The sequence below is a fragment of the Fulmarus glacialis genome, unplaced genomic scaffold, assembly GCF_000690835.1.
Source record: "Fulmarus glacialis isolate BGI_N327 unplaced genomic scaffold, ASM69083v1 scaffold9041, whole genome shotgun sequence".
NCBI classification, from domain to species: domain Eukaryota; kingdom Metazoa; phylum Chordata; class Aves; order Procellariiformes; family Procellariidae; genus Fulmarus; species Fulmarus glacialis.
The window spans coordinates 29,302-50,156 of NW_009193422.1; the positions used below are offsets into that span (position 1 = coordinate 29,302).

General features: G+C 38.3%; 1 protein-coding gene across 1 annotated transcript in view; it reads left to right on the forward strand.

Annotated features, from left to right (window-relative positions):
• The window catches only part of LOC104070025 (tyrosine-protein kinase FRK-like), a gene marked incomplete at its 3' end in the record, with an annotated part of 31,093 nt that extends 17,652 nt beyond the window's left edge, over window positions 1-13,441 (forward strand). Inside the window, exons 2-4 of the mRNA XM_009587449.1 lie at window positions 5,091-5,212; window positions 12,429-12,592; window positions 13,273-13,441. Coding sequence (XP_009585744.1) covers window positions 5,091-5,212; window positions 12,429-12,592; window positions 13,273-13,441 — 455 coding nt within the window. The remainder of the gene's footprint in view (window positions 1-5,090; window positions 5,213-12,428; window positions 12,593-13,272) is intronic.
• Between the last annotated feature and the right edge of the window lie 7,414 nt (window positions 13,442-20,855).

Sequence of the window (20,855 nt, forward strand, 5' to 3'; positions counted from 1 at the left end):
CTCCAGTGTCCTGCAACTTGAATGAGAAACTGAAATAATCCCCCCCTCATCCCAGCTACAGCTAGTCATTAAAACAAATTCAGTCACTTCAGATACGACGTTGTGGAGCTAATTCTGACTTTGCTCCTGTACATATTAAATCTAAGTAAAGGCAGAGGATAAAAGTGGGAAGCTGTGCTCTGGTGAGCCCTAATGCAAATGGGTGACATAGTCAGAACTTCCACATAATTTTCTGTGCTGGTCTTCAGTGTGGATAACAAAAGAGCAGTGAGGGATCTGCTGAAATTTCCAAGAAAGCCAAAGATAGTAGCTATTAGTTCAGAGTTGGTGTTTGGCTTGGTGATGAAGATCTTATCCACATCCCAAAGGGGGATGCACACAGAGTCCTTAACTCCTTCGAGTTTCTGTTGGAGTAGGGCTTCGAAGGGGCTGGCCAAGGAAAAGATATGCTGCCAAAAAATTTCTCCAGTAACAGATTTTTCACCTAGACCATGTTTGGGGGTCTTTGGTTGTGGTTCCTCCAATGCAAAAGCAAGAGATTGGGTTAGGAGAAAGGCAAATACTAGAGCTCCTGCTGGAGGGGGGTGACACAGTGGCCACACAAGGAAGGTTGAGGCTGCAGAGACATTTGTCCTCTTAGGACTTTCGTGTCTGGCCCATGCCAAGGGGTCCCCCTGCATGGGACTTAGCCCATGCCTGTTGCTTGTTCATTTGGCATGACTGAGAATCTTTGGCAGAGGTCAGCCCATATCTAGGGTTAGGATTAAGAGAGAGATGAACCCTAGAGCTCCAGTGTGCCTACGGCTGCTGAGGGACTGCCCAAGGAAGATCAAAGGTGCAGAAAGACTTGTCCTTTGGGAAGTTTTTCATGTGGCCTATAGATGGGGGGGTCTTTGGCTAGGGCTCAAACCAGGTCTACAGTTAGCATTAGGGCTTGGGTTAGCTTTAGGGTTAGGAGGGTGACAAACCCTAGAGCTCCAGTTTGAATAAAGCTTCAAGGGTCTTCCCCGAGAAGTTGAGTCTACAGAAAGACATGTCCCCCCGATGCGTTTTGTCTGGCCCATGACTGGTTAAGGCTCAGCATACATCTTGCATTATTGCTAGGAGTTAGTGTGTTTGGGACTTAGGAGAGACCAAGCATAAAGCTCCAGTGTAAAAGGGGAACAGGGGGCAGTAAAAGGGCTGCCCAAGGAATGGTAGGCTGACAAAAAAATATTTCCCCTGTGAGCTTCTTCATCTGGACCATGGCTGGGAATCCTTTTGTTTGGGTTTAACTCTGGGTGTTGGATAGAGTTAATTTCAGGAGAGAAAAAGATCCTGTAGTTCCCAGATTAGTTGATATCCTCTGTTAAATCTTCAATCTCTACCTCGAATGAGTACATTGCACTGATGACAGTGATATGATCAGAACGGGCTATTACATTAATGAGAGCGAACAGAATGGAAGGGAAGAAAACTCATTTTGCATACTCTTTTTTTGGATGGAGATATTTGTGTTTTTTTGTTTTTCTGCTGGGGTTTTATCTTCTTCTAGGCATGTTGCCAAGCACTGGAAACTTTGTCAGTGGTATAGCATTGCACAACTTTGCCCCTCTAACTTTCTTTGCTTTAGTGATTCTGTCAGCAGCTATGCGGCATGCAGTACCCTTGGCCCATGTTACTCTTCCTGTCTTCCACCTTCCAGATTAAAAATTCCTGCCATATCTTCCTGTTACAAGAAAAAAAGTGCAGAAGATTAAACATTTTTATTTTAGCAGATTTTTATATAGCAAAGCACAGGGAGACACAAAGCAGAACCAGGTGAATGGGGCTTTGACATTTAGACAGAGATCAGCAGTGCATTGCAACCTGGAGGACAGAGGGCTTCTGTGATGGTGATGGAGCCAAGTAACACCATCAACTTCTCTTGAACTCATGACTCCATTTTGATTCAAGCTGGACTGAATGGGGAGGCAGGGGTGAGCACAGGTGACATGATCTCTGTTTCTTAAAAAATTTGCCCTTCAAGAATATCAAGATATATCCTATCCTTTGCTGGAAGAAAAGGATCATAGGATTGGAGTACGGGTCTCAGCAATGATACTGTCACAGTCAGGGAACATCCCATGAGAAAGCCTGCTATGATACATGCGTCCATCAGCTGTTGATCCTGTGGTCAAAAACCTGCCAGCGAAATTGATGACCAATAGAGATGGGATCACTACACTGAATGACCACAACAAACCTCGCTGGTACTCTAGTATTGGGCGTCATCTGCACCAAGTAAGGACTGTGTTTGTTATGGACCTACATGAAGGTCATCTTTTCTGTCCCCAAAGTCCGCCTATATATGGTGGCCAGATCACCAGTATCTCATGGTGAGCAGTTACTTTGATTCATTATTACTCTTTAGAGTAGTTTTTCCTTTAAAATACACACTTTTGGATGAAGTAAAATATTAAGCCTTTTGAAGCGTAAGTTCAGTTGCTAGAAATTGAAATAAGCCCTTCATGCTTTATAAAAGGAATTTAAACTTCCATTTGTAATGGAAATAGTACTTTAAATTCGGATGTGCTTTTGTTAAAAAAAGTGAATAACAAATTAAATTATTTGCTTTGAGGTTAAGGGGTTATTTTTTCACCACCAGTGTGGCTTTTAGTACTGTATGATTATTATTGCAAACCAAATTACTTTGATCTAAGAATCCCATATTCAAATGCTATTAAAAGTAGTTTTCATTATATTTTTCTGAAACATTTTAATTCGATCATATGAAGTCAGGCAAATGAAGTAATATACAACATGTGTCCACTTCTCACTCTCCATAATAATTGCCTCAGTTACACTTACCTTCTCAAATACTGTTGCTCTAATTATCTTATTTTGCAAGTCAGGATCTTTTTAACTGCTAAGTTTATCTAAAGTCAGAACCTACATATTACATATCCTCCATATCTGCTTTAATGGTAAATTCATATTGATTTAAATGAAGTTTTTCCAACCTAAGAAAAATAAACATATATTTTGAAATATTTTGAAGTCAAAGGAACAGATACATGTGCCTAAATACAATATACGCTTGTGTTGGGTTTTTTCCTTACATACACAAGTGTAATACTGTTTTAAATTGTATTTGCCAAATAAACCAACAATTTCCTCTTGTTGCATATATTCTATTACTGCTCATGTTTTCAGCTGTAGCAATATGAGCAGTGTATGTACAAACACTGGGTCACGTAAAGTCTATACTTTTGACTATCCGGAACAAAAAATTCAACCTTGCTAATTGGAAGCTCTTTTGGCTTTGGTACAAAATGAAATCCTTTTGAGAGGATGCTATCCTCCTAACCCGTGAAGAAAGGAGACACAAAATGAAACACCTTTTCTTACACACTCTTATGAGAGTCACTTTGGACATTACTAAGTGATATCTTATAATTCAAGGAGAAAAATACTAGTTCAATTTTTTTTCAGATCATATAGTTTATTAGTTTTCAGATGTTATTCTCAGAGCAGTTGTATTTAGAAATTTCAGAAAGGTTCTAATTCAGTTTTTAAGGTAGACAGATTTTCTTTGAGACTTGAATGGAATTGAACTTGTACTCTGTCCTCTCATTCCTTTGATGAGAACCTCAGTCAAGGATTTGAACATTTATTGATTACTTAGTTTTCTACAGTCTAATTAATGAATTAATTAAATTAATTTAATTAATTAGTTGAATTGATTGACATGTTTAACTAATTAAAATTGTTACTAACACATTCCAGCTTTCTAAGGAGATTCCTTTCCTTGCCAAATATGTATCAAGGCCTATTTTCTCCAAATCATCTTCAAGTCAGAAGACAGGAATGCAGTCCAGAATATCTGGATTTCATTTTCTTCTGTTAACAAAGCATATTCAGTGTAGTTTAGCACCGTCTGTATTTGCCTCTTTTTATTTCACCTTTATTCATACAAAACCATTTTTCATCCCTCAGGCTTGCTCAGCCGAGGTGTCACCCAATGTTCTCATTTATTTCCTCCATTCCTCCTTACAAGCCTTACAGATATTAAAGTAGTTTGTTGATGACTCCTTCTGTACTTTTCACTAGTAATTGACAAATCAAGTGGTTAGCTGAATAGGCAACTTACTTGTGGTGCGATACATTGAGTTATCTTAAAAGCTTGCATAATAGGTTTAGTTATGATTAATTTAAAAGGCGTTCACCAATGAGTATATGGCATATTTCTGATAGCTATTTATTGTCATTTGCTTCAAATAAGGGGTGGAGCTGATCTTGGAAAGAGCTTTGTATGTTTGTTGGATGGAAGCTGAATGCCGCCCCAGCTGAAAATGCTGACTCATCTCAGTCTTATTTCCACTTAATTTGCACTCACTACAAAGCAGCAAAAGAGCTAAATAGTACCCTCAGAGGAGCAAACTAAAACTATTGCTTGAACAAGTCCTTGTAAACTACAGGGTTTAGTGAGAGAGGAAAAATATGTTTTAAAAGGCATAGATAGGAGTAGATTGTTACAGAACAGGGATATTGAGATGTTTGCTGTGACTTGAGGAACATACTGGTTTTGTTTGTCTAACAGCAGCAGAGCTGAAAAATTGCCAATAACTCATTTGAGGTATCAACGTGGCAGTGGAATGGGGAAGGCTGCAGGGTGGTTTACCTCTTGGAACCTGAGAGCCCTTCTGCAGTTTCAGGGATCTTTGACTTTTAAGAGGTCGGGATGTTAGCGCATACCCGCACCTCTACATAGTTCAAGTGGCATCAGTGGACTTGGCCTCAATTTCTGCCACAGCAGCCTTGGCAAAATTTCTTGGTGAATTTTTCCTGGGTCAAGGCCAGTCTGTCACTTCTGAATTCTCATTCCTTTGAAATCAATAGGACTTTCCATCAGCAGTAAAATCCAGATTTCTTTCAAATGTGTAAGCAATATTTTCTAAGCAATAAATTTGTTGTGTAGTTCTTGTTGGCTTCCCCCCCCCATGCTATTGGAATTTAATTAGCATAGCACAGATTATCTTTTAGTAAATATGCAGCATGTTTATAAAAGTTAAATTGTCTTCCTGGTATGTTTCACTGACTGGTAAAATTAATGTTTTTTATTTGTTCAGATGGTTTTTTGGCCCAATCAAACGAGCAGATGCCGAGAGACAACTGTCGTACCCTGGAAACCAAGCAGGAGCCTTCCTAATTCGAGAAAGTGAAAGTCTAAAAGGCGAATACTCACTTTCAGGTATATTCTAGCTTTTCATCTTAAACCATGTTTTAAAAATTTCTCAGGTGATCTGGACTTTTTCAGTTTTGAGAACAATAAACTGTGGGCATGAAAGTGAAATTAAGTTAATGATAACATTTCTTTCCCGGGAGATATATAAGAAAACTTGGTAAGAGTCATTTGGGTTTTTACTTATTTATTTATTTTTGTAGGCTTTGTTTATTAATATGCTCAGAACAGAAATTAACTTTCTTATGCTTAGTACTTCTAGTGCGCCAGCTGCCTTAAAATAGAAACTATCATGATTAAAATGCTGAAAAATACATTACAGCTGTACACTACTGTTCTGATTAGTACACAAAATACAAATTAAACCATGTTGGCAGATATCTGCAGTTTAAGAAAACGAGATTTCTGCTAGAGCACACCCTTAGGTTTATATTTATTTGTTTTCAGGGGCAAAATGATAGGAAGATCTTCAAAGCTCTACTTTAGAATCAGTTATATTTCATTGAAAAGTTAGTTGTAAACATCAGTAAAAAGTTAGATTTGTGATGATGATGGGTTTTGAAATGTATTTAAAGTCCTTTATTTGAATCCAAAAGACTATCAATAAGGACACTTATTTGATAATAATTTTACTTACTCACATGTATGTACATGTCATCTTTTTCATGTCATAGATATTTACCATATTAGATAGTAAACATGATTGTTCGTTGGTTGTTTTCCGTGAACATTTTCTGTCAAACTTGTTGTACGAGTGTGAGTCAAGAGTATAATGTTGTCCCTGAGACAACAGGGCTATACACCCAAACTTCCTAATGTGCTCTACCTATATAGTTCCACACACCACTGAAGACTCTTGGTGTTTGTGAATACCGTAAGTTATCACATGCAGAATTATGTCAGTAAAATGACAGATGTCTTGTGCATGACCAGATTCTTTCATATTGACTCCTCTTCTGCCTGGATGCTTATGTGTCAGTCATCTTCTGAGCATTACACAGAAACACATTAAGCAGCTTAATGAACTTTTGACACATTCTTGGTTTCTCTTTCTGAATCATAAGGAAAGGGTATATACCTGCAATGTCTTGTGGTAATGGGAAGGTTGCTTTTTATTGCCAAGACAAAGAAATACATGTTGCCTGTGGAGTGAAATACAGGGAAGTTTATGAAATAAATACAGTTCTGGGAGAGCTCATTCCATAGTCTTCAGTTTTCCCTCAAGGAAGCTTGTTCTTGCCAAGAAGCTCTGATGAGAAAACTAAAACAACAGCAAGGAATCGGACTGCTCCCAAGCTGCGACTGAACTGACCCGTGTGTGTGCACCCTTTTATCCAAAGCCTGTATTATAACCTGAAACCTTTCAAAATGCTTTCCCTCTCTATGCCAACTTATCCCTGTCTTACGTGGTTTCAGCTTCCTTCAAGTGTTCTTCATCAGTGAACTGATTTCATCCAAGGACTGGGCTAGACTGATAACCGTGTGGTGTTATGCAGGGAAGGGTAGACAGGCCTGTATTATCTGCTTAATGCTGGCACTTGAATACATGACGCCTTACTAAAAATCAATGAAAACTCTTGTGCTTGTGCACCTAGGGGTGGAAATGCAATTTCTTTTTGTTATTCTCCAACTGTAGCCTTCTAGGAAAGATTCAAAATCTTAATTCTTCACCCTGCATCCTGACTACTTCTCTAACAGGAAGGCAGCACTACCTTATTTAAACTATGAAGTACCGCAGAGAAAAATCCAAGAGAATGAAAATAAATATTAGGCCAGCATTTGTGGTAGGATGAGATCATCCTTTGATGCTGCTGTTTAATTTTTTCATTACAAATCATGGATAGAAACTATATTCTATCTGGTTTAGTATATTTGATTCAATTATAAAAGCTTGTGGCAGACATTTTTCAGGTTTCTGTACAAGGTTATTTGGGAACAGGAGATTTGATGATGGCTGATAACAGCAAGATATGAAACCATCAGTGTGGATTTCTTCCATGCTGGTTTGTTTGATGAAGGAAGGGAAGAGTGGTGCTGAAGAACATAATATATGCGAAGGCAAGGCTCCAGCTACAGGAGCCAGCCCTCCTTCATGCACAAACATGGGTTGCCCTCGGAGCATGTATGCATGTATATGCGTGTCATCTCAGATTTATTACACATTTGTGCTCTTTTAGGCAAAGAAAGAGAATAAACTCTGAAGCAGACCGTAGAGAGTGAGTATTAATGACATGATTTACCACTGCTGCTAGATCTTTTAGCAGCTTCCCAGACTTGAATGTAATTTAGCCTCAACACACTACTTCATCCTGAAGAGCTAAATATTATTTGCTGCTTACTGAATAGGCTTGACTGAATGGTGTCTGTTTGTGTTGTGCAAGATTTTTGCTTCCAACCTAATAGTATACATAATGGTCCAGACATTGTATGTCCATAATCCCATTACTTATGTCTACTTTTGGGAGAGCTAGTGCATGCTAAAACAAATAATTAAGTGGACTGTACTGTGGGTAGAATTAGTTGGAAGGAAGGTTGTTTAGTTCACCAGATGCTATGGAGAAGGCAGTTTTTCTGACTCTCTCCTTTTTGTTCCATCAGAAGGAGTTATGAGACACTCAAAAATGAGGCAAAAAAGCAGTGTTTTCTTGAGGAATAATGATTCAGGAGTATTTCTTTTAGGAGGTCCTGGATGGCTTCTATCTGCATGGTAGCTTATACACTGACAGGGCAGAAGTCACAACCTGATATTTTGGAATATATCCCTAATTTCTGTTTCCAATTTTTTCGGTGCACATAGACCCCCATCCTCTGTAGAACTGGTTGGGGTTGCTGTACCTGCTATTGCTGTTTTGGTTTCACTCCAGGGTAGATGATAACGGCTAGAAGAGTGACAACCTGGCTTTCAGAATTAAGGTCTTTAAGAAAATATTACAACTCTCTCTCCAGCCTAACATTTAAGTATAATAAAGCTAAAAAGGAAAAGAAGTAGAAAAGGAAGAAAGATTTTTACCCAAGCACCCATAAACTGATTTTATGACTTTCATGCTTGATTTCATACTCATATGGGCAATGTATAAGAGACTTAATGTTAATGAGGGAGACAAATGGATGTCCTTAGGAAAAAAAAAAGGAAAAGAAATAAACCCTACCTTTCATTAAAATGACACTTTTCACTTCTAACTTGCTTTGATGGGAAAACTCACAATTTGTAAGATTTAGATGATAAATGACTATTTAAATTAAAAATAAAAAGTCATATTCAGAAAGGTTTTTCTCAACTGTGAATGGTTAAATGGAAAGCACATCAAACCAGATAGGCCACTGAGATGTGTTGCTATCATTTTAAAGTGTTTGACATTTCAAAAATAGGTTTTCCCATTTTAAAAATGCACATGTTGTCGACAGATTTTTATGTTGATGACTCCAGCATCTGGTGTGAAATATATTAAATTTTAAACATGTTGGTGCCATCTTAGACATTGCCTCTTTTTAATTAAAAGCCATAATTTAGATGTGCTCGGCTTAATTGAGTGTCATTGCCAATGATAGCAGGAGGCTTTCTACTTCCCCCCCCACTGAATAATGGTATCTGAAAGACTGATTGCATTAAATAACAATGTAAATGGTTTGTGTTTTCTTCCATTTTTTTCCCTGCTCCTAAAAAAGATTGTGTGGTTTCCTCTAGGCCAGATTGGCTTTCAGCATAGGAAAAAATAGGTAATAGTTTAAGGCAGCAGACTGATAGGAGTGGCAAAATGATGGCGGCAGCAGGAGAACAATTTCGGAGCAGCCCCTGCACCCGCTCTGTGCTGGCGAGGGTGATCTCATAAGCCACCCTCCTCCCACATCCACCCTGGGCCTGGAGAGCCAGCACAGCTCCTGCCAGCAGCACTGCACGGTTGTGCTGGGGGAGGACTGCTGACAGGAGAGATGTTGGGACACTGGCAGTAATGCTGCCTTAGTGTCTCCGTGACTCATTTGGTGAAGACGTTGACTCTGCTGATGCCACCATAAATTTTGCTGCCCTAGGAAAGGAGTAGTAAATTATTTTATTCTCGTCCTTGCGGGGGCAAAATCTACTTCTGCATGGCCCAACCTTATGAAGATGGGAAGCAGGGAGAGGAGAACACTTTTGTTAAGCCAAACCCATGAAGAAATCTAATGGGGTGTGGTGATTCTTTTGGGAAGGGCAAGTTGAGGAGAAAACCACTGCGGTCTTCAAACCTAGTTGCTGTCAAACTGTGTGAAGCTGAAGTTGTGATCCTGTCCTGTTAAACAGTCTGGCGTGGATGTAGGGATGACTGGACGCACCGAGGGGGTTATGGCTAGCTCTTCCCTGAGTGACACGTGCTCTGTGTCGTGTTGGGCAGAGGAGCCACACCAGGCTGCAGCTCTGCGAGTGTGCGGTGCAGGACTCGTACAGCCAGACTCAGCCCTGGGATACAAGTAAACAGCCCCTTGTCAAATACTGCACTGATCTCAGCTGCTTATGACAAGCAAAGACGGTATCGGAGCAGAAATTTTCTCCAGATTCTCCACATGCATCACTGCCTGACCTGTATGCTGCCAATCATAAGGCTTCATGCAAAGCTCATTTAAGAAATTATAGCACAGCCTTCAAACCAACTCTAGCATTGACATTAGCTGCTTCACAAGTAATAATTATAATGCTGCTAATAAATAAAGCAGGTAGTCAAACTACTATCACTTGTGATGTACAACTGAGACTGGATTAACATAGTCATCCTGTTGGCCTTTTATTCATCATAAGTAGCAATTCATTTGGCCAGATGCACTTTACTGTGAGCTTTGGAAAAGCCATTACATTTCCAGTCTGTTGTTACTGTTCAGTCACATTTCCAAATGATACATCTCAAAAATATGCATGCATTTTATAATTAAAAAATACTAATTATAAGGCGTTAAATTAAAAAGAAATGGCATTTGAAAAGTGTGATGTAATTATCTTTATACTATGGAGTTATATTTACAAATATTCTTATTCCTGGTCCTCATGCAGAATTGTAAATTGGTAAATCAGCTCTCTCAAAATATTACCTGTGGCAGAGATAAAATCTCCTAGTATTTTCAACAGCTCCTGTGTGCCCTCTGGTGGCATGGCGTGACAATCGCACAGTACAGTAGAAAAAATTTGCTTATACATGACAGTACTTAAGGAAGGAGAAATTTTTCTTTTTAACTTAATCACTTAAGCAGTGAGAAAAATTATACTTTATATCAGCTTTGTTAATTGCATGCAACCCATAATTTTCTATAATATTTTCTACATACAATACGTGGCTGTGTATTCTTCTGTTAGTATAACCAAAGTGATTGCCAAAATCCATGCAGTGTTACAATATCAAGGATCTATCAGCTATAATATCTCCTGGGGTGAGCAATAACAATTTTTTAGATTAGATTTTTGAATGTGACAGAGTAAGGCTGCTTCTAGGATTGAAAAATATTTCCATTAAATTATTTAACTAAGAGTAGCCCCTAGTCAACATGACTAAATTATTTGCTGGAATTTTGGCTACTAAAAGGTATACTGGAGGTAAACAGCAGAAGGCCCTTCCCCTATGCCTCCCTTTTGCTTTTCAGACTTTCATCTTGCATGAGGGCCCTGAGAAAGGGACAGTAATGGTAATCTCCCAAATTGATGGGTGTGGAAGGAGCCACCTGACCTATTGGAAAGGTGTAATGTTGGGTGATGAGGACCGGGATGGCAACTGGAGCATCCGCCTCCCCTTGAGAGCTCTGTCCTCACTCATCATGGAAAAGCAGTGTGTTGTTTCATTAAATGCAGGGTGGGATACCCCTCTGATGATAAGAGCTAAATCAGTTACCCTTCAGTATGTAACACTGGCTCTCCATTGCCCATTGGAAATGGACAGGGATGTCTCAGTCGTGGAGTGTCATGCTAAATGAGAGATTACACCCCTTTCCAGCTCTTCAGAACTGCCCTCTCTGCTGACGCTCAGCCTGCCATTGCTACTGCTGAAATTCCTGTATAAAGGAGATGTCTAAGCCAGTGGTGTCCAAACTTTTTTGATTGTGCACCCCTACCAGTAAAAAGATTTTTGAGCATTCACCCCCGATATGTGTTTATTTATTTATTTATTTGTAAATTATATACATGTACTACTGTACTGATAGATTATGTACGTTATAGAACATACACCAAAAAAAAAAAAAATTAAAAGGATGAGATGAAGATAATATAAACAGTATTTTAAAAATATTTATTTTATTTTCTTTATTAACGGTACAAAAAAAAATTTTTTCCCACACCCCAATGGACTGCCTTGCACATTCCCTGGGTTGCACGCACTCTGCTTTGGAGACCACTGCTCTAAGCCAGATATGACAGAGCTGTCAGAAATGACAATTACAAGCCTAATATTCCTTAGATAACATACTAGGTGAGTGGCAGTGCATTTTTTTGTCCATCTCTGGCCTGATGCTGGTCCAGGTCTAGCCCCAGCATGAAGTGGCCCAGCCTTCCTTCTGACACCTCCCAAGAGGGCTCTGACGGTCACAAGGAAGGACACTTTGGGTGTCATGACATACAGTTAAATAACCTATAGGAGGTGAGGAGAGAAAGGTCTTGTTGATTAAGAAAGAATAGATAAGAATAAAACACATTTCAATGGAAAGGGAATCATCAGCTACTCAAACCAGAGCATTATTGGCCTGATTTTTACATATTCCGAACATGCACAAAACTCAGTAAGACCCATGGAAGATGTGAGTGATTTCCGGAGAATCATGGCCGTGTGGAGGGTATTTCTGTTTGCTCTAAAATGCCTGCCAGCCCAGCAGCTGCTATTTAGAATGTTAACACTGATAAATGAAATATTAAAAACTGATTAAATGATTACTGTGAATTAGATGCTCCCAGCTGGTTTTGGTGTCTTAAAAGATTGAAAATAGGAGCTGCCTCACAGAAGATGTCTTTGTGTATTTTTGTGTCAGTTCTTACGGTGCAAGCAAGAGTCTCTGAACCTGAATGGTTAAAGACCAATAGACTAGATATGTTAAGCTATCTAAACAGTGGGCTTTGGTTTGAAAGAGATTTTGTATAGTTGTCATCTTTGAAACTAAAATAATTTATTTTAAAGTCCTCATAAATACATTTAGGAAAATTATGATGGTTTGGCCGTAAGCTATATTGTACCATTGCTATAACTCCTGGAAACTTAATATATTTAAATCTTCTTAGTTTTTGATGGTGTATCTGTGAAGCACTACAGGATCAGAAAGCTGGATGAAGGAGGCTTTTTCCTAAGCAGAAGGAAAACTTTCAAAACTCTGAATGAGTTTGTTGACTATTACAGTAAGAACAGTGATGGCCTCTGTGTGGTGCTCAGAAAGCCATGCCTAAAGGTAAGAGCAGATGCTACATTGTGCATTGTACATATGTTTTGTAAGCTAACACATCAGCTATCAGTCAGAAGGTGTTAAACCCATATCTGCTTCTGCCATTTCAAAATGTTGATGATCTGCTTATTGTCAGAAAGTTCTGGGTAGCGCTACAGTTTCATTCTTGAAGCTGACATGTTAATAATAAAATACCATGCCATTTTGAACAAATCATTGTGTGGCTGGAGGAGAAAATACGTCAAATCATGATTTATGAATACCTTTTTATAAATGTATATGGAGATGAAATCTCCAACTTCATAACTCTAGCTGTCCGTAAGTAATTACTGAGACAAAACCACAAGGTTCAGGCAAACAATACGTCACTGTTCAAAAAGCTTGCTAGAGGGATGATTTCTAATTTTTACTTTTAATGGCAGGATATTTTCTTTAGAGAATTTCTAATTTCTACTTTTAATGGCAGGATATTTTCTTTAGAGTATTTCTAATTTCTAACAAAAAGTACCCAGGATGTGGGCTGTATTTTATGTTCTCAGCTTACTTTATCATGTGTATGTGTACTCTAAGGAAGCATTATTTATATCAGTTGCAACTTTACATGACGTAGTTAACAATGACTTGTATATGCTGTTGAAAAAATATTGGAAGTCTCAATTACTGTATTATTTATTTTCTTTTACCAGGTACAAATACCTACTACTTTTGATTTGTCTTATAAAACTGTCGATCAGTGGGAGATAGACCGAAAATCTCTGAAATTGTTGAAAAAATTAGGATCTGGTCAGTTTGGTGAGGTATGGGAAGGACTGTGGAATAATACCACCCCCGTGGCAATCAAAACATTAAAACCAGGTATGTGAATTACTCTTAAATGCTAATAATGTGAAATATTAGCAAGGGTGCTCCTTTATTTTTTAAATGCTACTGAAAAGAGAGCCTATCCATCTATGCAACTATTCTTAAAATCCATGCACTTAAACATGAAGGTTAGTAAAGCTCAAGGTCCAGATATTCTTTGGTATTTTGAATTACAATTGTATACAGTTTTCTGTTTCCGTATGAGCCGAACTCCTTCAACACCTGTATTACATAAAAATGCAACCCCAGCAAGGCCATCTCTTTTGTACAATATTGCTTGTATGGAATTGAATGACTGCATTTCATCTGTAGGTGAAGTAATCGATTTACTACTGGTTTGTCATCTGTAGAATTTCTTTTAGTGATTAGATGCTATATTATAATGATTCCTTTGGTAATATAGAATATGTGCTATGTTACGTTTGTATTTAAGAAGTGCATTAATTTTAATATTGATTGAATAAAATTTCTCCAAATTTTTGATACACAATGTTAATACCCAATATATGCGTATAATGTAGGCTTGTTACTAATACGGCTTTTAACATTTTTCCTTATTATTTTTCATTAACTTCAAGTAATTTGTGCCTTTTAAATTGACAACATAAAATATCTGCCAGCAGATGGCAAGAACCACATAGATAAGAAAGGTTGCCTGGATGATATACATGTTTTTTAAAAAGAGATAACAATATAATGAGTTGTTGTTAATTGAAAAAGCTTGTGTTGCGTATTAATGATCATGTTTCAGAAAGCAGAACAGATTCAGCTCTTTGATTCCGAAGAACAGCTAAATATGCTTGAGCCCTGCTTGAATGGTCTCCTGAACAGCAAGGAATTCAAACATATGTTTTAGGGCTATCTTATATCAGGATATTGCTTGTGTTTTGGGACTTGCAAATTGAAAGCAAATAAGCACCTTTTGTCCTCCTCTTAACTGAAATTAGGAAAACTGCTCAGACTAAAGGCTTTCTATAATTCATGTGAAAGACAGCATACTTTTTTCAGTGAACTGATGCATCTCCCTAGTGAACCAGTAAACACAGAACCCATCTTGAAATCTCTTTGTCCATTTCTCTTTCCTAAGACAGTATCCAGTAAGCCTGTATCTTTTGTGACAGGGATCCATATGCCTATTTTTATTGACTTCTGAAACCACAAGTCTGAAACCAGTCGTCTTCTCCTTTGCGTCTGACCTGAGTCTTTCATTCTGCAGTACAAGCCCATTACCTCTTGTCTTACACACCATGACTAAAGAGTACCTATTATTTTCTTCCTCTTTACAGCAGTGTTGAACGTACAAGAAAACTATTATCAAGTTCCTCATCGGTCTTCTCTTCTTTATGTTAAAGAGCTCAACCAGATTCTTCGTGTAGCTCAGCTGTTTTAGATGTCCCATTGTTTTCAGAAGATCTTTACTGGGCTGTTTTGAGGTGGTAACCGTATTTTTTTCCAAGTATGATGCTAAAAGGAAGAACGAGTCTAGATGTGTAAAGAGAGGGACTTGCTTCATGTTTCTGACGTGTTAGACCTCTGTTTAAAGAGTCCAGTATGATGCTTGCATTTCTTCTCCATGCAAGAAGAACCTAATATTTCCATCTGTGTTTACTTTCCTTCAGTGATTCAATGCAACATCTGGACAAGTCTATTTTATTGCAGAAGACTGAAGGGTTCTTCCTAAAGTGTGAAATCTCTTAAACAATATTTAATGAAGGAAACTAATGAAGCTGAAATGAAGAACAAGACTAAGCTTTCTTAAATTTTGTGACATTAAATTTTCTTTTAGAAATTGTCTTTTCTTTCCTCTTTAAGAAAATATGTGACAATTAGCACTCTAGGAAAAGATTTGTTTCGCATTAAAAAAAAAAATTAGATTTTGAACAAATTGCAGTGCATGCATTTCTACTTATTTTCTTTAGTGGGAAAGTGGAGCTGACATTCATCTCATATTGCATATGTAAAAATGGGAAGCTATCTTAATCGTATTTCATCTCCTTCTCTTAATAACTCATTTCAAAACTCTAATTCATCCTTTCCTTCTCTGTAATGGGGACAGTACATATTATCAGTTCTCTGTGAAACAAACTTCTATTTTAATAAAGGATTCAGTTAGAACTGGGAAGACTACCCCAGAAATACATGAAACACAGTGGCAAGTTCCAGCTGCAATTTACCTTCTTTTTTTTCTTTTCTTTTTTTTTTTCTTTTTGATGCTGATCAACTGAACGACTGCTACTAATACTCTACCTGAAGAAAAAGAAGAGTTAGTTAATTTTATATCTGAAACAGATTTTAATGTGTTTAAGACCAAACTCATCTGTGGAGATCCGTTCTTTGACTGTTGTTCAATTCATTATGAACAATTCATACATTCAACAATATTCAACAATAATGTGCTGATAAAGCACACAGAGAACACAGTACTTCTAGAGCGACATGAGCAGGTAAAGAAGAAGGGGTTTTTTTGTTTCTATAATAATAGAGTGTCCTAAGAATGCACTTACAGAAGACTAGAAAACAATAAAAAAAATCACATAAACTTCCCCAATAGGTTTGTTAGCTAAAAATTAAATTTTGCACTGGAATAATATTCACTGCAAACTTGTTATTACGTACAGACTAACAGAGTACAGAGGAAGAAGCCCCTTCAACTGTGATACTTTTTGTAGTATCATAGTTCGGCTGGGAAAAAGGGCTTGATTATTCAATACTTTTTCCATCTCTGGTTTTTTCACTCTAATCTGCCTCCTGTTAAGGTCAACAGTAGTAGTCTCATTGATTTCACAGTGGATTATATTGAGTTAGGGCAGACACAAGCCTCACCTGGATGCGATGCTTGGATAGCTGAGAGCTTGTGATCTAATACTGTGATAGAGAAGTCGTGCATTGCAGTTAGTGATGCTCAGAATGAAGACTTTGATTCTCAAAGCTGTCTTGATAAATTATATAGGTAATACTGAATCTCTTATCACTGTACTTTGTGAACTACCTCGTTCTACAAAAGCAGTTCAAACAGTCTCGAATGGAAGCATTTAACCTTGTATACTTCTCTAGGAAATTATCCTCTACACAATGTTTTTCACCACTTGCAGTGCCTTACTGTAATCAATTAGCACATTGGTTTTCCATAGCTTGTTCTCATCGTTATTCATAAGGAATAACATTTCAATAATTAAAGAAAAACCCCAATACCCTCACCCTAATCTGAGTAATAAATGCTTAGCTTGGTACTAATAAAATTATAGCAAAGGCTAGGTCTGGTAATTTCATTCATCATAATATAAAGATGATAAGTGAATGGAAAACATAGTAGTTCATGAGTAATCAAGAAATGCATCATGGTACATGTTGATGATTGAAGCTTCCAATATTCACATAGGCAATATTTTAGGCTTCAAGTGTGACACTGTCCTGGTTTCGGCTGGGGTAGGGGTAAATTTCTTCCTAGTGCTGTGTTTTGGATTTAGTACGAGAAGAATGTTGATAACACACTGATGTTTTCAGTTGTTGCTAAGTGCCCTCCTAGTCCAAGGCCCGCTCCCATGCCTACTGACTGAGCTAGGTACACAAGATGGGAGGGAACAGAATCAGGACAGCCAGCCCAGCTGGCTAATGGGGTATTCCATACCATGTGACGTCATGCTCAGTATATGAATGGTAGGCGTGATCCAGGAAGTACCGATCGCTACTTGGTTATTGGTCAGCGCGGGTGGTGAGCAATTGCATTGTGCATCACTCATTTTGTATATTCTATCATTATTACTATTATTTTCTCTTTTCTGTTCTATTAAACTATCTTTATCTCAGCCCACGAGTTTTTCTCACTCTCACCCTTCCGATTCTCTCCCTGTCCCACCGGGGAGGGGGAGTGAGCGAGCGGCTGCGTGGTATTTGGCTGCCTGCCAGGTTAAACCACGACAGACACACTGCAAAACGATCCTCTCCTGTTGCTTGGCTCAAAGATCTAAATCAGCTGTCTTTACATTGGGGGAGGGGGGGCATATTTTAAAGCAAATTCTTTTTGCTAAGCTACTTCACAGTGTAGACCCGCTGGAAAAGAAAGTCATCAGAACAACAGAGGGGTATGATAAACTGTAAGTGATCTGGCAAATATAGGGGATTGAGATAGAGAGGGTTCTGTTAAAATGGCTTTACCACCAGATAAATTGTGACATGGAACCATGCTCTCATTTCCAACCAGGAGCAGGTTAATCAAGTAAGGTAATCACATAGCAAACAATATAGAAGAGCATAATGCAATCAGTATGTCGTAGAGTTATAGGTCTGAAGGCCAGAAGGGATTTCTGCTAGTTTTTCTGTTGAGCGTTATTTTGCAGTGTATATCTGTCCTAGATCATGACTAGTCTGAACACTTTGCTGTTATATGCCATTACATTTCATCCCTCTGCTGAGACAGAGTATTTATATTTAATCAAAACACAGCTTGTTCTTGACTAGATAATAACTAGAAGTCTTCTAGTCCTGAGCTGGAGGCACAGAGAGAAGTTGCCTCTGCTATCTTTGACAGTTTGTATCAATCGTATATCACTATGCCTGTAAGAATGTGGGCCTAATTTCTCATCTGGATGTCTTCTCTTTAACTCTTGCTATGTCTTTTTGTAATAAAATAAAAGCCTCCTCGTATGCATTATTTTTTTCTTTCCGTTCCGGAGGTATATACAGAGCGAGTGAAACCAATTTTCAATTGTCTTTAGAAAGGCTAAATATAGTTTCTTGTTATCTGGTACTCTCCTCATTTCTCAAATAGTTTTTCTGGACTTGCACTGATTTCTAGCTATTGCTGCTAAAAGGCTTAAAATGATTGTGTTTAGGTAGATGACCTTCCAACCTGTAGGAAATATTAAACTCCCAGAATTCTGGTGAGATGGCAGCGATGGACTTTTCCCAGAGCCAGTTCTCACTTGATGCAAATGTGTGATTCCTGACTTGTCAGTAATTAGGGTATTCAAGAAATCTGTTTCCATTCCAATTTGGAGCAAGAGCCAATTTTTCAGATATTGCACACAAACTGGAAATTTCACAAGTTGTTTCTTTCAGAAACATTGATGCATAGTATACGAGCTACATTTTTCCTATTTTTAGGCATCTAACATCTTAGATGTATCAGGCTTTTTTAATAATTAGTGGGAAGAAATAAGCACTCACATGTAAGATAGATCGCACTATAGATTAGGAATGTACATTATAATGAGAGAATAACATGCTATTAAATATTTTTCTTTCCCTTGATTTTAAAGTCTGGACAACTAACTCAGATCTAGGTGCCTACAGTTGGAGGAGGTGAATCGAGCTACCAGCAGTATTCTGTAATTCCACAGAATTTACACCAGTAATAAAACTGAGGAAAATGTCAAGCTGGTGGAGCCTCTGAGATCTTAAACTGGTCAGCCTGGGACCCCTCTGACCAAGAACTGCAGATGGATTCGGGTTTCTAAGGAGGCTATGGGAAATGTCCATCTTCTGATGAACCTGGTGGGGTGTCATTTCACCCCCTGCCTTCATGATTATGAAGTATCTAGTTTAAGCAGCTTCAGAGTTCGGGGTTTGCAGTCCACTGGCTATGGACAACAGGGCTCCACACACAGCCCTTATGGACCGTAAGGGAGATTTTGCAGGAAAAAGAACTCGACCAGATATGTTTTCAGATTTAATGAACCATCCTTTTTCAGTAAATTCCTGTTTCTGCTAGCAGTTTGTTGTCCATCTCTAAACAGAATGTTCAACACTTCACGATTGAAAACATCAGAAGATGAAATCTATTGATCCAGAACCATTTTTTTCCCCTGACTCTGTAGAGACTTTTTTCAGAGCCAGTGGTGGATTATAGAGACCTTCAAAATGTCAGGATGATTAGTCTGTGATCTTTATATTTGTATAAGATTTCTATTAACGCTGCAGGAAGAGTCACAAGACTCATAATTAAAATAGAGTCTTTTGGTTAAAGTAATACCAAGTATTATCTTTAATATCTTTCATTAATACAACAATATTTAGAACTTATTGTTATCCTAAATCTCATTTGTGAGTGTGAGACAGGCTGTCATTATGCTAAAAATCATAAATCTTGATTCTTTAATTAGTACCAGCTTTCTGTGTCATCTCACCACTTCCACGTGTTATATTCAGAGGTAGCACCTTAGCATTTTGTCCCCCTGGGACAGTACCCTCCATTGCGGAGGATACAGATGGCGGTCATGTTCTTCCATCTCCTACTCTTCTTTGTTTCCCTTTTCCCTTCTCTCCCATTCTCCTCTTCCCATTCTCCCCTCATAATTTCTGGCAATTTTAGTTCACCCTCTTATTGTTCCTCCCACAAACATCCAGGGGAGAATGGCACGGGAAGAGGAGACCCCAGCACTGGTAAGACAGCCTATCAGCCATGGTTGCTGCTACATCCCCTCTGCAATAATCATAAATGTCCAGGGATCTGAGTTTCCCTCTTCCCTGATCTTCTATCCAATTGTTCATACTGTGCTCCCTGCAACCTCCAAAGTAGGACCTGGTCCAGATGAAAAATGTCAGTGGAGCAGGAGGTTCTTTTTTTTTGTGCTGCAGAGAAGCTGAAGAGTTCCTATTTCCCTACTTTGTCTGTTTGGTGCTCACCAGGATGTCCATGGTGGATTTCCTTCTCTACTTGCCCTCTGATTATGCAGTCTTGTTTTAGTACTCTCCTATATGCTGTCCCAAATTAGTGTTAACATTAAAAATAACACTCCTTCAAAGGAGAATCCCATGAATGCATTTCAGATGTCTATAAAACCCTTTATCTTATGCAATAACCCTAAAATCAAAGGAAACATAAGTTCCTAACTTTATAGGGACATGACTTAATACACAATTACTTTAGGCATCAGGTGAAAAAACTGAGCAGTGTGGGTTTGTCCACTGCACTATGAAGACCAGATTTTTCACAGGTAATATACAGGGGCATAAACATGAACCATTCATCCTATGTTGAAGAACTGCATTGCATGAACCAAGCTTCTTCAAGCTTCTGGCAGTGAGTTGCTTAAATGTTTCAGCAGTGCATTGAGACACTCCAGCTGTGTTTAAAAGTTGGATGCACATTAGTATTTCTAGGCCACAGTGATTAAAATCTATGGCTCCTAGGCTAGAAGGTGCAGAACTATGGATTTTGTTGAAACAATCTGTTGATCACTGTGACTATAAACAAAAAGCAGTAGTAATGTGATGCCTTCAGTCAGATAATTCTCTTACTTGTGCACTAGTGTTTGACTCTGCTTTGAAGACATCTGTGACATTTTACCAGCCAAAACCATAGTGATGGATGTGTGAATGAAAAAACAAAACACACGAACATCTTTGCCTTAAGAAATATCTTTGACTTTTGAGTTGTTGACCCACAATCATCAAAGAGGTGTAGGGA